Source organism: Eurytemora carolleeae, unplaced genomic scaffold, assembly GCF_000591075.1.
Source record: "Eurytemora carolleeae unplaced genomic scaffold, Eaff_2.0 scaffold812, whole genome shotgun sequence".
In the NCBI taxonomy this organism is placed as follows: domain Eukaryota; kingdom Metazoa; phylum Arthropoda; class Copepoda; order Calanoida; family Temoridae; genus Eurytemora; species Eurytemora carolleeae.
Window position 1 is genome coordinate 77,527 of NW_019396704.1, and position 18,806 is coordinate 96,332.

The 18,806-nt window shown below is 32.3% G+C and overlaps 1 protein-coding gene across 2 annotated transcripts; it reads left to right on the forward strand.

Annotated features, from left to right (window-relative positions):
* Nucleotides 1-998: 998 nt before the first annotated feature.
* Nucleotides 999-18,045, forward strand: LOC111707587 (uncharacterized). Of its 2 annotated transcripts, XM_023480713.1 has the most exons (15): nucleotides 999-1,066; nucleotides 3,953-4,068; nucleotides 5,246-5,382; nucleotides 6,915-6,959; nucleotides 7,644-7,748; nucleotides 8,632-8,710; nucleotides 9,532-10,076; nucleotides 10,527-10,604; nucleotides 10,947-11,046; nucleotides 11,645-11,757; nucleotides 12,869-13,151; nucleotides 14,151-14,264; nucleotides 15,751-15,797; nucleotides 16,641-16,722; nucleotides 17,195-18,045. In XM_023480713.1, exons 1-15 carry the CDS (start codon nucleotides 1,021-1,023, stop codon nucleotides 17,354-17,356), a joined length of 2,052 nt encoding a protein of 683 aa, XP_023336481.1. In that variant the 5' UTR covers nucleotides 999-1,020; the 3' UTR covers nucleotides 17,357-18,045. The 2 variants fall into 2 exon arrangements, with proteins under 2 accessions (XP_023336481.1, XP_023336482.1); XM_023480714.1 differs by lacking the exons at nucleotides 999-1,066; nucleotides 3,953-4,068; nucleotides 6,915-6,959 and adding an exon at nucleotides 5,786-5,849 and having other exon boundaries at nucleotides 5,289-5,652.
* Nucleotides 18,046-18,806: the final 761 nt, after the last annotated feature.

The window sequence follows — 18,806 nt, forward strand, 5'->3', positions numbered from 1 at the left end:
TTCAAATAAGGAAGTCCCTCCCGTTTCTGTATATTTATCCTCAATGGCGCGCAAAATTTCAAATTTCCCGGCTTCGGATACGCAGTTCTGATTGGTTGAATTTTATACACTTTTCAGGATACAAGTTCAAGATTAATTTAGTCTCGAGATTAAGAAAAGGAGAGGATCAAGCATTAATCTCGATATCCACCATTCTAAAGTTTCCAGCTCAGAACTCCTCTTACTGAATTGAGAGAAACAAAAATGTTTAGAATTTCTATTATGTAACCAAATAAATTTCTGATAATAATTTCTAATAAATTTTCTAATTCTTTTATCTTAGCAACGTAATGGTTGTAGACCTATAATTTTTCAAACTATGAATTATTAAGATAGATATTAGCTGTAGTTTGAAATAACAAAGAACTACATTATTAGCTAACAATGATTAGAAAATTGAAGATTGTTTTCAACACTTTTGTTGTTCACATCCTTGTACATAGAATTAAAACTAGAGGAGCTACGAGATCACAAAGTCGTTCCAATAACGTCACATAAATTTGACCTTCTTCTGCTCCAGTCTAGTTGCATTAAAGGGACTATAAGCGGAAATCTAAGTGACCTTCCACTCAAAGATGGCGATCCCAAATTATTTCTGTGCATTTCTCCATTGTTTTCTCGAAGCACAAAATGCGCATATCACATAAGAAAATCAAATCTAATTCATACTTGATCACTCAAAGTTTTAAAGAATACTGTTGAACTCTGGCATTGCCATCTTTGCATGAAGAGCAAGTTAAAATTACGCTTACAGTCCCTTTAACATAAACCTTGAATCTGAAATGTGGAGGATTATTACGTATCAAATGATAAGTTCAGGGTTAATAGTTGAGAAAGGAATTTAGCAATTCATCTCAGGAAACAAAGTAAAGAAATTTTAAGCATAATATCTTAACAATAATTTATAGTTTTAGACTTTTTAGTTTTCCAAATATCTGTTGTTTTTATCTTTTTCAGATAAACATAGGTTCAAAACATAGAATGGTTAAACTTCCAAACGATGAACGACTTGTTCTTCTTGCACTGGGTAAGGATGTTTATAATCATCATCAGGTTCATCATCAGATATAGGGGTTAACAAATCAGAGTTTTTTCAGTTTCTTTGTAATGCAGGCAGCTTAATAAAAACCAAGAAAGAAATTGAGCCTTTGCCACAAACTCTGATTTTCAAATCCCGATATCTTTGCAACCTAATGTCGTAGGTACCTTAGGTATTTCAAACTATAAATTCTGTTAGATTAAATAACTAATGTTTGAAATATCAAAGGTTTACAACATCAGGTTGCAGAGATATAAGAATTAGAAAATTTGAGTTTGTGGCACATACTCAATTCCTTTTCCAACAATTCTGTCAAAATTCAATGTTTTCAACGAAAACCAAAAAAGAATATTAATGAAAAATTAACACATTTAAAGATTTGAAATATTCCATTTCCTTCTTTGTCCTATCCTAATATAATAAATATATTAAATTAATGTACTATAGTTCGTCGAATAGAAGTGAATCTTATATATCATCTTAGTATTCTCACAACACGCTTTTTGTTTTCCTCTATTTCTTTGGAAACTGTTATGAAGCTTTGCCAAGGTTAAATCAACTGTTTCAATCTTTTACTTAACATCTATCTTTCTATCTTTCTATTTTTCTATTTTCTATCTTTCTACGTTTCTATCTTTCTATGTTTAAATCTTTCTATCTTTCTATCTTTCTATCTTTCTATCTTTCTATCTTTCTATCTTTCTATCTTTCTATCTTTCTATCTTTCTATCTTTCTATCTTTCTATCATTCTATCATTCTATCTTTCTATCTTTCTATCTTTCTACATTTCTATCTTTCTATCGTTCTATCTTTCTATCTTTCTATCTTTCTATCTTTCTATTTTTCTTTCTTTCTATCTTTCTATCTTTCTATCTTTTTATCATTCTATCTTTCTATCTTTCTATCTTTCTATCTTTCTATCTTTATATCGTTCTATCTTTCTACATTTCTATCTTTCTATCTTTCTATCTTTCTATCTTTCTATCTTTCTACATTTCTATCTTTCTGTGTTTCTATCTTTCTATCTTTCTATCTTTCTATCTTTCTATCTTTCTACATCTATATCTTTCTATCTTTCTATCTTTCTATCTTTCTACATTTCTATCTTTCTATCTTTCTATCTTTTTATCTTTCTATCTTTCTATCTTTCTATCTTTCTATCTCTCTATCTTTCTTTCTTTCTATCTATCTATCTTTTTTTCTTTCTATCTTTCTATCTTTCTATCTTTCTATCTTTCTATATTTCTACATTTCTATCTTTCTATCTTTCTATCTTTCTATCTTTCTATCTTTCTATCTTTCTATCTTTCTATTTTTCTATCTTTCTATCTTTCTGTTTAATTCTATCAATCTATCTATTTTTTCTCTCTTTCTATCTTTCTCACCCTCAACTAAGCCTACGGGCTCAGTTTCATTTTTTATTGTTCAACTACAATTATAACTTGTAACTACAATTAACAAATCTAAATGAGGGACATGAGTAGTATATAAGGTTAAGTTAATGCTCTATTGGAAATGTATTGTATTGTCATTGATTCTTCACCAAGCTCTATCTTCAAGTATTAGTGTTCATATCTCTCCCGGCAGCATTGTAAGAAAACTAAAGTTGGGAATTTTCATGAAAAAATTTAACGCATTTACAGAAAAAATAGTTAGATGTTTAACTTTAGAGAAGAAAATTATGGCAAAAATAACTATGTCAAGTGTAACTTATTGAAAGTGTTAATGGAAAGTGTTACTTATGGCAAAAACTTATGGCAAGTGTAATTATGTCAAGTGTAATTATGGCAAGTGTAATTACGTCAAGTGTAATTATGGTAAAAGTACTATGGCAAATGTGACTGAGCCGGCTTACTGTGCGTTCTGCAGTATATTGCAGTACATTTACCGAAGATATAGTAGCGGTTAGTGGAGAGTGTTCTTACAATCTTTCTTTCTATCTTTTTTTCTATCTATCTCTGATCTCTAATAGTTCTCCTTAAATCTATTTAATTAAAATGTGTTGTTATCATAATTGAAATTAGGTGGAAAAAATAATCAAAACAGCCAAGAGCTATTTTCCACCTAATTGCTTTATACTTGTACTGTTAATATAATCATCAATTTGTAATTGTGAACTCGCTCTGTACACAGATACATGTATTTTAGCAATAAACTTTATCTTTTCTTATCTTAGTTTTGTATACTCTTAAGTAGAAAAAGGCAACTTGGTTTATGTATTCCATTTTTTCTTCATAAAATATTTGAATAATTTCAGCTTCTTGCTAAAATGTACAGGTGGGAAAAAAGATCTGAATCTTTTCGTAAAATCATGATTTAGATTTAATATTAATATAAATAGTCTTTGCCATAAATTTTGATTTTCTAATATGTATATCTTTGCAACCCAATGTTGTAGACCCCTGAGACATTTCAAACTATGAATTTTGTAAAGTCAAATATTCCAAGTTTGAAATATCAAAGACTTACACCATCAGATTGTATATATATATATTAAAATGAGAAAAGGAATTGAGTCTTTGCCACAAATCCCAATTTTCTAATACCTACATCTCTAAAACCAGATGGCGTAAACCATTGATATTTCAAACTTTAATTATTTGATTCATCAGAATTCATAGCTTGAAATATCATAGGGTTTACAACATTGGCTTGTTGAGATAAAGGGATTAAAAAATAAAAGTTTGTGGCAATGACTTAATTCCTTTGGGTTTGTGGCAACTCAATTTTGTTTGTGAGGACTTTAAATTTTTATCGTTACAACCTTTAAACTACCGAAAGAAGTTAAATACTCTTTAAACATTTTCCAAGCTAATAGAATAATAAAAAATAAAAAAACAGAATAAAATAAAGAAATATTTCCGTCTATTCAGGAGAATCAGGAAGCGGAAAATCAAATCTCCTGAACCTACTTTTAAACATACCTGGAGAAAAGCAGGTTTTCTTCCCAGAAGGAGAAGGACCTGAACCTTGTACAGTAAAATCACAGGTATGTACACCTAAACCCTGTATAGTAATTACAGGTATATATAGGTACCTTAACCCTGTACAGTACAATCACAGGTACATATACACCTGAACCCTATACAGTACAATCACAGTTATAAGTACATCTGAACCATAGGCACAGTACAATTACAGTACAAGCACAGGTTCATATACATATGAACCCTGTACGGTACAATCATAGATACTGGTACACCTGAACACTGTACAGTTCAATCACAGTTATATACACCTGAACCCTGTACAGTAACATCACAGGTACAAGTACACCTGCACCCTGTACAGTAAAATCACGGGTATAAGTACACCTGATCCATAGGTACAGTACGTTCAGAAGTACACATACACCTGAACCATCGGTACAGTACAATTACAGGTATATATACACCTGAACCCTGTACAGTACAATCACAGGTACATGCACACCTGAACCCTGTACAGTACAATCACAGGTACACGAATAAATACTCCTTGATATTGTTAAAGAGTCTAGTGGATACTAGGGATAGATAGATAATACCCCTTGATATTGTTAAGGAGTCTAGTGGATACTAGGGATAGATAAATAATACTCCTTGATATTGTTAAGGAGTCTAGTGGATACTATGGATAGATAGATAATACTCCTTGATATTTATAAGGAGTCTAGTAGATTCAAGGGATAGATAGATAATACTCCTGAATATTGTTAAGGAGTCTAGTGGATACTAGGGATAGATAGATATTACTCCTTGATATTTATAAGGAGTCTAGTGGATACTAGGGATAGATAGATAATACTCCTTGATATTGTTAAGGAGTCTAGTGGATACTAGGGATAGATAGATAATACTCCTTGATGTTGTTAAGGAGTCTAGTTGATACTAGGGATAGATAAATAATACTCCTTGATATTGTTAAGGAGTCTAGTGGATACTAGGGATAGATAGATAATACTCCTTGATGTTGTTAAGGAGTCTAGTGGAGTTTAGGAATAGATAGATAATACTCCTTGATATTTTTAAGGAGTGTAATTTATACTAGGGATAGATAGATATGCTCCTGGATATTGTTAAGGAGTCTAGTGGATACTAGGGATAGATAGATAATACTCCTTGATATTGTTAAGGAGTCTAGTGGAGTTTAGGGATAGATAGATAATACTCCTGGATATTCTTTAGGAGTCCAGTGGTTGCTGGAGAGGGGATCCAGGTCGTGAGATAATACTCCTGGATACTCCAGGTCTCTGCTCTCAAGGAACCAAGGAGTCAGATCTCAGGATTCTCCAGGATATTCTCAACCTTGTTAAACAAATCAGGAACATACAACAATAGTCTTAGCAAATAAGACATACAGTTTTAGACATGTGTGTGAAACAATGAAAAATTTGTTCTTTTTAAATTCATACCAACCTAGTAAATATGACACAATGGCAAGCAAACCTGTTTTATTTGACACCTAGATAGTATACTGTCATCTATATATTGGTTCAGGAACCCAGCTTTGCCTAGAAATCTGATCTAAACCATGATAAAGGTCAACTCACTAAAGTTATTTTAAAACCCGGCCCGGGCCGAAAAAAATTGAGGTAAATCATTTAAAACTTCACCTTTTATATATTTTATATCATAAACATAAATATATATAAATATAAATATATATATATATTAGAAAACAAGTATTAAAAATATGATTTGGATATATATAAATATTATTTTTAGTGTAAAGTTTCATAAAATTGACAAAGCCTGCAGACCCCATTCTTGGTACAACTCCTAAATCTATGTACGTAGCCCATGTTCCACGAGTATGTAGGCATGTGTATTGATTTGTACCCTTTGTCAGAATTTATGCAACAAAATAAATAAACAAATAAAAAAACCCAAAGAATATCAGAGAGAAACAACAGTTCGGTCTAAACTAGAGAAACGTCAATCTATGCCTTTCTCCTTGTGTTAGAAATTTCAGTAGAAAAACAACTAAAATATTACGAGAAATGAAATTTTACACTTAAACATTTTTTTCAAATTTCGAAAAAATGAAAAGAAAAATTTTGATGTGAGTTTATTTCTAAATTTAGTAAAGCAGTTTTATGACGTCATGGCTCACTGACGTGAGAAAGGGCAGTGGGTGTCAAACACGTAAATCTGAGCTAAAACGAGATATGATATAATAACTGCAGTTTATGAGCTGAAACTAAATGATCGCCTAACTCACATTCTTAAATCTAAGTCAAGCAAGAAATTCCCCCCACCCCCTTGCATGAATACTCCCCCCCCACACTTCTAGATCACTAAAACAACAGAATTGCACACATATTTTCTCCTTTAAATATTTTATTACACACTCATTGTCTTGTCGAGTCAATTTAAAACAACGCAAACATCTTTTTATTTATAAAGTACTGAATTAATCTCTGTTGGTATGTTTTTTCGATAATAACTCAATTGACCGATTTACCTCAACTTTTCATTGAGGAACGCGGAAGAACCACGTGGGAATGTTCTGAGTTTGGTTTAAAAGCTTTTATTTGAATGATGGTCGAATCATATTGTGATTGTTTTACAGTTAAAGCTGGGTTTCCAACCTTGAAAAATATCAGCTTGAATCAAGTTTCTCCCAAATAGTCTTATTGCCGGAACGATATAAAAAACTTGATTTTGGATAAAACACTATATCATTTAAGAATTCTCTTAGTCTTGGTTCAAACCCTATAATAAAGGGAGTGTTTGACGAATGATCCATGTCATTGTTTAATTCTGTTGTAAACAAACTAACAATTTTTTCCGATTGGATTTTTCCTTGCATTTTGATAACGAACTTCTTTACTAATTGTTGTTTCATGTTTAGTTATATAACATGTTTTCTTGTTGTAGTTCGTAGTGGACAATCTAGGTATAGTTTTTATACAATCAGTATTTTTCAATCATAAGTCTCCATCAAATTGAAGTTTCATATATATATGTTGCGCACAGCTGGCCAAACGGCTTGACCGATTGGACACTCATGAGTGGCCGGGGGCTTGTTATTGGCTAACAAGTCGAAAAAAAAATTTAATTTTTCTAAAAATATATTGTTTTTAAAATGTTTTCCATGGGCAACTAAAAGCTTCATCCAATCCAATTAAAAATGAATTGAAGTTTTAATGATATTATATATTTCATTTATTCATTATTATTTATTATTTTTTTATCAAAGAATTGATGATAGTGATATTATCATTCTTCTTGTATTTTTACTGGGCAACTCGTGTATTTCTAGAAATTTCTACTTTTTTTCTTCATTTCTTCATTTCTTATTAAACTTGAAAGAGTTATCATCTTTTATAAAATACTAGATCTTCAGAGCGCTTCTATTTCAAATTGTGAACATGATTTTTATCATCTATAAACCTTTACTTCCTGAGGTCCCACAAAATTGTGGGCCCGTTTTGACGTTTATTGGATACAAACACCCAGACAGACAGCAAAGTAAATATATAGAAGGGTGTTGTGAATCTTTGATTATCAAACTCTTATTAAATGTTAGTTCTCTGCATCCTAATCACTGATCCCTGCAATCATATGTTTCCAATTTCAGATTTCTGTCTCAGCATGAGGAGATGTTTAGCAGTATTGAGTCTGTGTATGGAGCAAGGTTCTGGGAGAATGTTCTCCTAGTTGTATCTTCAGAATCTAACTCAAGGAATCAGAAATTATACAGATAGGATAATACAAGTAGTATCATGCATAGAGTATACAGATAGGACAATACTAGTAGGATCCGAGAATCTTTAGATAGGACAATAAAAGTGGTAGAGATTATACAGAGAGGATGATACTCTTAGTATCAGAGATTATACAGAGAGGATAATACGTGTAGGATTAGAGGTTATACAAATAGGACAATACATATAGGATAAGAGATTATACTGATAGGATAATACAAATATTATACGAGATTGCACAGATAAGATCGACAATACAAGGTAGATTAGTGATTAAACAGATAGGACAATACAGTAGATTAGAGATTATACAGATAGGACAATACAATGAAAAGTAGAGATTATACAGGTAGGAGAATACAAGGAAGATTAGAGATTATACAGACAGGGCAATACAAGGAAGATTAGAGATTATACAGATAGAACAATAAAGGAATATTAGAGATTATAAAGATAGGACAATACAAGGAAGATTAGAGATTATACAGACAGGAAAATTCAAGGAAGATTAGAGATTATACAGATAGGACAATACAAGGTAGATTAGAGACTATACAGATAGGACAATACAAGGTAGATTAGAGATTACACAGATAGGACAATACAAGGAAGATTAGAGATCATACAGACAGGACAATACAAGGAAGATTAGAGATTATACAGATAGGACAATACAAGAAAGATTAGAGATTATACAGATAGGACAATACAAGGTAGATTAGAGATTATACAGATAGGACAATACAAGGAAGATTAGAGATTATAAAGATAATTTTAAATAATCCTACCTTATAGAGTGACATGCTCGATTCCCAGCAATACTATTTCTCTATTATCCTATTCGTGTAAAATCTAATATAGAGAGAAACGGAACTTTGAACGGTGGATCAGTAAACTGGAAGAAAAGTTTCCCTGGGCGTGTAAACGTAAAGTTAAACAGGTGTGTGCTATACCCTCTACTGTAGATGTAATAACAAAGTTTTATTTAGCCAACATCTCATAGAAAAACATGTAAATTGTTTATAATTCAAGTTTTAAAATTTTAAAGGAAATGCATTTAATAAAAGTTCTCCTAAAATCAAAATTACAGTTTTTACTGATAAATATAATTTAATAGTTTCTAAGATATTTGAAACAAAAGAATAATAAAATCCGTATTTCTACAAACGATTGAAATTTTTTTTAATTATTTACAACTCCTTTACAGTGAAGTTGAGGGAATTTTACTTTTTCAAGGTTTCCAAGACCAATTTTGCCTAAAAAACATCCAGAGCGCAGCGAAGAATGTTTTGTAGGTAAAATTGGTCAAGGGAACCTGTGGTTAGATATAATTTTATCGTCTTTAGAGATGCTAATGCGCACATTTTTTTTCTCAAAAACTTCGCAGAGCGGGTTGTTATTTTACTTTATTGTCCAAAGGGACGTAGAGTAACTTTACGTCCCTCTGTTGGGGGAATCATAGGTCGATAATGTTGGTCAAAAGGTGGTAAAAACATATGACTATGTGCATAACATTATTAAAATTAAAATATTTTTTGGTTGATTATTTTTATTTCTGTCTGATGTATTTCATTGTATCCACTACAGGTCTCAAAATATGGGGTTTTATCAGATCAGAAGTCAGAATTTTTATGTTAGGAATCTCGAGATCAAGCATCGATCTCCATCTTATACAGATCTATATACGGGTTAATCCTATTTCTCTTCCATATCCCGTGGAGATAGAGACAACAACAATTTCTTTTATTAGTTTAATTTTAGGTTTATATAGACACTGCTGAACATGAGTTTGATACTCTGGAGCAGGTTTGGAACAGTATCTGTCATCTACCCAGATATTTGATTCATCAGTTCAAGGTTGGAGAGGAGGAAGAGGAGGATGTTGGGGATAAAGATCCTGGTAGTCAGGACGGAGAAGCCAGGGCGTATACTCCTGATATATCAAATAGTTCAGATCTGTTATCGAGTCACATAGATCTTGCGTCAAGTAGAACAGATCTTGCGTCAAGTAGAACTGATCTTGCGTCAAGTAGAACTGATCTTGCGTCAAGTGGAACATATCTTGCGTCCAGTAGATCTGATCTTTCATCTAGTAGAACAGATCTAAGTTACACAAGACCTGAAAGTAGAATAAGTAGATCTGATTTACTCCTTGATCTCCCCTATATGCCGCCTCTACCTCCTAGATCTCCAACATTTACACGGCGACGGTCCTACCAACCTCCTAGATCCGTCCCATCTACCTCTAGGTTGCCTAGATCATATATGCCCTCCTCTTTCCCAACAGATGAGTTCTCATACTCTAGGTAGGGTTTCCACAGATATTCCGGTTTACATTTAACGTACAAAAATTATCCGTAATTTTTTTCCATTTCCATTATGGAAAATGTTCTAGAATTCTGGATCAATTCCGAAACGATTTTTTTCCCGTAAACCACAAATTTCCTGAACACTGTTCGGAAATCGTGAATGTTTCGGAACAACTTTGGGAAAAAACCCATTTTGAAGAAAGTTCGGAATAGTATCTAAAAGCTTAAGTAAAAGATAAAACAAGTACTATGCCATACTTATGTCTAGATAATAGATTTATAAATAGTTAAAGGGCTATGTAATGTAAATTAATGTGAAATGTAATAGAAACTTGTATTCATTTTTTTCGGCACTATCCCGGGATTTCATCTTGTGGAATAATTTTCCGGATCATTCCATTTCTAAAATGGATTTTTCCTCCGGAAAAATGGAAACCCCAACTCCAGGTATTCAAACCATTCAACTCCTAGGTTCGGACGGAGATCACTCAGGGAAATATCTCCAATATCCTCCTACTCCTGCAGGTACTTGACAACCAAAGTGGTACTTAATCACTTTGCTTGACAACAACATTATTATAAATAGAATTTTTGAAAATGAAAAAGAATCATAACAAAATTGAATTTTGATTTAGTCAATTGCAATTAAGAATTTCGAATAAATCTTTTCAGCAGCAATGGGAGCCAGTTGCAACTTGCACCACTTCTATAAGACTGAATTACGATATCCAGTTATCTTCTCAGATTTTTTTAAGAATGGAAATGCTTTATATTAAAAAAATATATAATTTAGAGACTAACTGTTGTCATCCCTATATTGTATATATGACATAAATCTATAATAATTAATGCTATGGAATATTCTAGATCATCTCGTGAGACGTCTCCGGCCGGGGGAGGATTCAAAACAGTTGGTATTCCAACCTATCTTAGAACATGTAATGCTTACAAGCATTCTTTTACTAAGGTGTGTATAAAGTGAGATTTCAAAGTTGGAGTAAAGCCAATCCAAACCCCATTCACTTGAACTCCAGCGGTACTTTTTAAGAGACAAATTGATGTTAAAAAAATATATAATCTCTTGCTCCCGTTTTTTCCATTTCCCCTTCCTTTAGGTCCTTGTTGTTGTTGATACAATTATGATATTTAAATTAGGGATAATTTTTTTTCTTTTATATGTCTATTCAAACCTACAGTGGAACCCATACAACTGTAAAATATGAAAACCACATTTTAGCAATAGTTTGTGTATCTGATGTTGTTTTACAAAATATCATCAATTTCATGAATAGATTGATTTTTTGCAACAAATTCTCTACATCTTTGCAGCCCAATGTCGTAAACATTAGATATTTTAAACTATGAATTCTGTTAGATAAAATTATATAAGCTTGAAATATCAAAGGTTTCCACCATCAGGTTACAAAATTATGGGGATTAGACAGTTTTTGTCTATGGTAAAGACTCAAGTCCTTTGATGGAGATCATATTTTAATTCAATTCTAATTCAGCTCATTAACTGTGATGTCTTTCTAATATATATATATATATATATATACATCTAGGCTATGCGTGAGAGTAGGTTGGCTCTAAGCTATGCATCTGAGGATAGGATACTATTGGATAAAGCAGAGGATATCCCTTATCCACAACTAGAAAACCTAGATTCTGTACTCAGGTATATTATCAAACTTTTAATTCATTCCAGACCTAATTATGTATTTATGCATACAGTGAGAACCAGAAAACTGCGTTATAGGAAGACGACATTAAAGTAATATTTAAGTCTATTTCCCAAAAATTAGTATTGCTGGTAACTTATTAAATGAGTTAACCCAAAAATTAGTATTGCTGGTAACTTATTAAATGAGTTAACCCAAAAATTAGTATTGCTGGTAACTTATTAAATGAGTTAAATGAGCCTGTAATTGCTCTGTCTCGTGTTCATTAGACTATAAAAAGTCATAACTCGAGTTCATGTTCACTTGACTTTATAAAGTCATAACTCAAGTTCATGTTCACTTGACTTTATAAAGTCATAACTCAAGTCGTTTAAAGTCATCTGCCTATTCCACAGTTTTCCGGTTCTCAGTCAAACTTAAAATTAAGAATGATAAAAATTATTTTTATTTTTAATAATTCAGTCAAAACCAGCTTTCTAATTAGAAAAACTATGATCGAAAATGTGCCCTCAAGCAAAACTTACATTTTTTTATCTCGGAATCAAGCATTGACCTCCATCTTTAGTAGACCTACCTACAGATTGATTTAATCTTTAATTGGGCAATACTACCTTATCCTAGAATTTAAGTTTCGTCGTCTAAACATTTTCAAGATTTTTCAGCCTTAACCGTTACAAAATATTAGTTATCTATTTATATAATTTGCTTGTCAGTCTCTTTGCCGGTTTGTTTGTCTGTTTGCATCCAATAAACGTCAAAATGGCTGAACCGATCGGGCCCAAAGGAATTGAGTCTTTGCCACAAACTCTAATTTTCTAATCCCTTTATCTTTGCAACACAATGTCATGAATTTTAGACATTTCAAACTATAAATTCTGTTAGATCAAAAAATCTAAGTTTGAAATATCAAAGGTCTATCAGGTAGCAAAGATATAGGAGCTAGAAAATTTGAGTTTGTGGAAAAGGCTCAAATCCTTTATTGTGGGATCTCACTTGACCCCAGGGAAGGTTAATGGATACAACTTGAACAAAAACTTTATTGTAAATAAGATTCAATGTTTTAAATTCAACTTTCTAATAAATGTATGATAATAGATCTATTGTTAGACTCTCCTGTGATGCTGACCTGCTTTATATAACGCATCAAATCTATGATTTCCCGCCAAATCTAGAAACTACCAAAGATCTTCTACCTGAGCAATACATGACCGCCCAATCCCTGCTGGAGACTGAGTACCTGGTGGGCGTAGCTGGAGCACTTGTGGAGAGCAGGGTGGAGGAGGAGGTGGAGGAGTTGGCGGAGCAGAAGGTTGAAACCTACAAGGCTAGACGTTCTTCAATAAAAGATTTATCCTCTGAGTTGATGACTCCAGATATACTTGTTACAAAGGTATCTTTCTCTTTACGTTTATTAAACACTAATTGTTTGACCAGTTTTAACCAGAAACCCAATCATGCCATATTAGAGGCAAATCGGTTTTGAATTTCCTGAGTTATGATCGGATATACAACAAACAAAGATTATTACTTTATATCAGTTGAAACTCAACAATCTTCCTACATTTTATTCATAAACAAATTGTTTCATGCTTTTATGCAATCATCAGTATGAATGACTTGAGGATTTTTGACAGATGTTTCGGGGAATTTTACGAGACGTTAAATTTATTTTCCAATTAATGTTACACATAGGTACATACAATTTAACAAACATGATGTTAAAAAAAACCATACTTTATCACACTACATTTACTAGAAGCATCTTGTTTTTATGTCGACATTTTGACATAATTTCGTGCCTTTTATTCAATGATAATGTTCAATGATTATTACTTTATATAGAGATGATTAAAGTATTAGATTTAATCATAAAAACGGCAAAAATTTTCAATAAAAAAAATCCAGCAAACTGTATAAATTTTTTTTTTTAAATTTTGATGTCAATATTTCTGTGGAAAATACAAAAAGTTTAGTTACATTTTTTTATAACAAAATGTTCTATAACTCCAAATAAAAGCTAATCTTTATATGATGAAAAATAATTGTATTAGAAGTTTGGAATTTTTTCCATTTAAGCATTTATAAAACATCTACGAACTTCCTGAAGACATTCATTAAAACAATAAGAAATAAAAGGCTATTTTATTGTATATTAGGAATGCATACAATTTTGTATGTTTGTGTATCTAGAATCCATACAACTATGTAGGTTTGTGTATCTAGAATCCATACAACTATGTAGGTTTGTGTATCTAGAATCCATACAACTTATGTATGTTTGTGTATCTAGAATCCATACAAATATGTATGTTTTTGTATCTAGAATCCATACAACTATGTATGTTTGTGTATCTAGAATCCATAAAACTTTGTATCTTTGTGTATCTAGAATCCATACAACTATGTGAGGAAGGCGGTGTTGCCTAGAATAAAGTTGCACTGGGATCAAGGGTTTAGGCAGGGAACTACTGGATGGGAGAAGGTTCCTGTAATAAAAATAAAGGTTAGTTTCTTCACGTATCAGATAATGATTTGCAATTTCCATTTTAACCATCATATCAACCCTGTAAAATATCTTAACAGTCCCTTTAGTTACAAAAAGATGAAAACTTGCCTCAAACTGCGATGTTCTAATCCCTACATCTTTGCAACTTGAAAGTTTAAGTCTTTGATATTTCACACCTTGACTAATTGATCTAGAAGATTTATTTTTTTGAAATATTAAAAGTTTATGACATCTGGCCTAGAGTCGGACATCGTTTCATTAACGAACTAAATATTCGTTCAACGATCGTTAATTTGAATAGCAAGCGAAAAAAGTAAATATAACAATTTCACAGTGAACGAATGAAGCAAAAAATAACGATCGATGAAAGAACGAACTGAAAAAAGTATAACGTGCCCCATCCTGTTAAGATATCAAAGTAGCACGTGCCCCATCCTGTTAAGATATAAAAGTAGAACGTACCCCATCCTGTTAAGATATAAAAGTAGAACGTACCCCATCCTGTTAAGATATAAAAGTAGAACGTGCCCCATCCTGTTAAGATATAAAAGTAGAAAGTACCCCATCATGTTCAGATATAAAAGTAGAACGTACCCCATCATGTTCAGATATAAAAGTAGAACGTACCCCATCCTATTAAGATATAAAAGTAGAACGTACCCCATCCTGTTAAGATATAAAAGTAGAACGTACCCCATCATGTTCAGAAATAAAAGTAGAACGTACCCCATCCTATTAAGATATAAAAGTAGAACGTACCCCATCCTGTTAAGATATAAAAGTAGAACGTACCCCATCCTGTTAAGATATAAAAGTAGAACGTACCCCATCCTGTTAAGATATAAAAGTAGAACGTGCCCCATCCTGTTAAGATATAAAAGTAGAAAGTACCCCATCATGTTCAGATATAAAAGTAGAACGTACCCCATCATGTTCAGATTTAAAAGTATAACGTGTCCCATCCTGATCAGATATAAAAGTAGAACGTGCCCCATCCTGTTAAAAAAGTAGAACGTGCCCCATCCTGTTCAGATATAAAAGTAGAACGTGCCCCATCCTGTTAAAAAGTAGAACGTGCCCCATCCTGTTAAGATATAAAAGTAGAACGTTCCCCATCCTGTTAAGAAAAAAAATAGAACGTGCCCCATCCTGTTAAGATAAAAAATTATAACGTGCCCCATCCTGTTCAGATAAAAAAGTAGAACGTGCGCCATCCTGTTAAGATATAAAAGTAGAACATGCCCCATCCTGTTAAAAAAGTAGAACGTGCCCCATCCTGTTCAGATATAAAAGTAGAACGTACCCCATCATGTTCAGATATAAAAGTAGAACGTCCCGCATCCTGTTAAGATATAAAAGTAGAACGTACCCCATCCTGTTAAGATATAAAAGGATTAGAAAAATTAAGTTTGTGGGAGTGATGCGTCAATTTTCAATGATTTCAAAACAATTTTTAAATTATTTTGAATATCTCAATTTCTAGATTAAATATAACGAGGAAGACCTGGACATATTACCCAAGTATATCAGGTAAAAAAAACGAAGAAATCTTTAACATTGTTGATCAGATAATAGGTTCACAGGGACAGTTGGGAATCAGGCATTCCCCTCGTTAAATGGGGAGTTACTTTAGATTACGCTCACAGTTCCTATTGAGTATTAACCAACTAACAAGACAGGACTGACTTAAAAACCTTGGCCGAATCTTCCTTTAACACTGTTTTGTAGCCCTGGAAAAAGAAATTCTACAAACAAAAATTTCTCTTAATTAAAACTCGGGCCCCCGGTACTTTAAAAAAAACGCGCGTAGTTTACAGTGTACTATTGACAAGAGCTTGAGTCTAAATTCAGCTTTTTGGAGTAATTGGAAACATCCTAATTTTTTCATCAGACTGTAAATATTTTAATCTTTACAAAAGGAAAACTATGGAACGAATGTTGTCTTTGTCATTTCTTTCAATTAAGACATTTCCTATGTATCTTGTAATTTACGATTGTTGCAACTAATATTTCTCATAAGATATTTAACGTGCTTTCTCAGATAAGGTTCATTTTAAAAAAATTTTAATCCTGGGTAAAATTGTGTAATGTCAAAAAAAACAGAAATTTACACTGTTTTCTGGTTTTCACTATACTTATCATATCTCTCTTGTATCTGGTTTTCACTATAGTTATCATATCTCTCTTGTTTCTGGTTTTCACTATAGTTATCATATCTCTCTTGTTTCTGGTCTTCACTATAGTTATCATATCTCTCTTGTTTCTAGTTTTCACTATAGTTATCATATCTCTCTTGTTTCTAGTTTCACTAAAGTTATCATATCTCTCTTGTTTCTAGTTTCACTAAAGTTATCATATCTCTCTTGTTTCTAGTATTGAGGGCGGAAGATGGTGTGAAACTAAAAGAATAAGATTGGAAGGATTTAAAGCGAAATGTAAACTCCGAGCCACACAGGTAAATGATCCAAACCATAGACTTATCCAAGCCACACAGATAGATGATCCTCACCACAGACTTACTATAGCACCAACATTTTGCAACCGCGGTATTAGATCCTTATTAATTAAAATTGCATCTTTAGTAAATTGAATTCCATAAAACTAGGGAGGAGTGTGGGAAAATTATGTAAAATACAAATGAGACAACATTTAATATTGATACAGAGAGTCCAAATAAATAGAGAAAATTATATTTGAGTCTTTACCGTAAAACTAACCATTCAATTTAGTACAATAATTAATGTAAATATGAAATTGAAATTTTTTATTAATCATATCAAAATCAAAGAAAAAATAAAAATTCTCTTCATTACTGAGCTGTCCTTCAGTTTTGAGAGTGCTTAGTCTTCAAACCAATAAAAAATAACTTTTAATGACTAAATATTGTTTCTTTGAATATATTTAAATATTTCTATTTGTTTGTTAAGGGTCCTGAGTTCCAGGTCCGGATGGTTCCCTTAGATTCAGATCTTAAACCTGAGTCCTGGGTTCCAGAGTTCCTTGTATCCATACCCCCCAGTATACAGGGAGAAGGAGAGGAGCCAGAGAAATGGATCAGAACACCTGTTCATCCCTGTATACCAGAATAGTTCATCCCTGTATACCAGAACAGTTCATTCCTGTTTACCAGAATAATGCATCCCTGTATACCAGAATAGTTCATCCCTGTATACCTGAACAGTTCATTCCTGTATACCAGAATAATGCATACCTGTATACCAGAATAATGCATCCCTGTATACCAGAATAGTCCATCTCTGTATACCAGTATAGTTCATCTCTGTATACCAGAATAGTTCATCCCTGTTTACCAGAACAGTTTATCCCTATAAACCAGAATAGTTCATCCCTGTATACCAGAACAGATCATCCCGTATTCCAGAATAGCTTATCCCTATTTACCAGAATACTAAATCCCTGTTAACCAGAATATTACATCCCTGTTTACCAGTATACTAAATCCCTGTATACAAGAATACATCGTATATTTGTGTACATCAGTAAAGGTTATTTCTGATTACCAGAATACTCAAGGAGAATTGAATTCAATTCTCCTTGTTCATAACTATTCATACCAGAATAGAAAACTCAAATGTTACCTAATTGAATTCAATTCTCCTTGTTCATAACTATTCATACCAGAATAGAAAACTCAAATGTTACCTAAGAATCGATATAAATATGTACGGTACGTACGTTTACCGTACAGTGTACACTAGCATACAGAGCCCAAAACTTAAAACAGGGTATCGTTATGAAAACCAGTTTTGAAACCCGGGTTTCAAGAATGGGGTTAGGCAGTTTTGTGGATATCAATATTTTTGTTATGAAATATTTTTTTTTTATTAAGTTTCTTCACATTTTCCATTTTTGTCAAATCTACAAAATGTTAAGACCCCAAAAAGGAAACTCGGGAGTTTCGTTCAACGATACTCTTTTAAATTTCGGGCTCAGTGTACTAAAGTACACATCTACACCAATGCATCCCAGTTAATTTATGTCATTAAAATAGTACTTGTTATATTTCATATGTAGAAAAACGAAAATCAACTATGGAAATTTTAGCGAAATAAAAGTTTTTCGTGCAACTTCATCATAAAGCAAAACTGACATAATTTCTTATGTTGTATAATTATCTAGTTTTAAAACATTAACATCGAATTTGAAGAATTTAACCCCCGTCGCTGAACCGCCTAAAACCGGTTACAATCGAGCGCCGGCTCAAATCATTGAATACAATGTCAAGCGGAACCAGCGATGTTTGAGCCGCGTCTCAAACTTGAGACGCGGTTAAAATTCTCTAAATTCGGCCTCAGAGAAAGTAAAATTTCATACAATTTGTTTAATGGGGTTAATTTATCTTTACATTTTAAAATGCTTTTGTCATTTATTAACAGTGGTGACAAAAGACAAATAATGCTACTCGAGCTTAATGCATATATTTGTAAACCTCGTTTTCTTGAACACCCATTATTTCATTTTTTTCAAGCTACTTACTGCTGAATGCAAATCGCTGTATTGTTTGTAGTCAATTAGGAT

Bases quoted from the DNA above. Each gene is read 5' to 3' on its own strand.
- LOC111707587 (XM_023480713.1), top strand. From the start codon at position 1,021: ATGGTTAAACTTCCAAACGATGAACGACTTGTTCTTCTTGCACTGG. The intron at 8,711-9,531 runs GTGTGTGCTATA...GTTTAATTTTAG, and splicing joins GTAAACGTAAAGTTAAACAG to GTTTATATAGACACTGCTGA. The intron at 13,152-14,150 runs GTATCTTTCTCT...TTGTGTATCTAG, and splicing joins CAGATATACTTGTTACAAAG to AATCCATACAACTATGTGAG.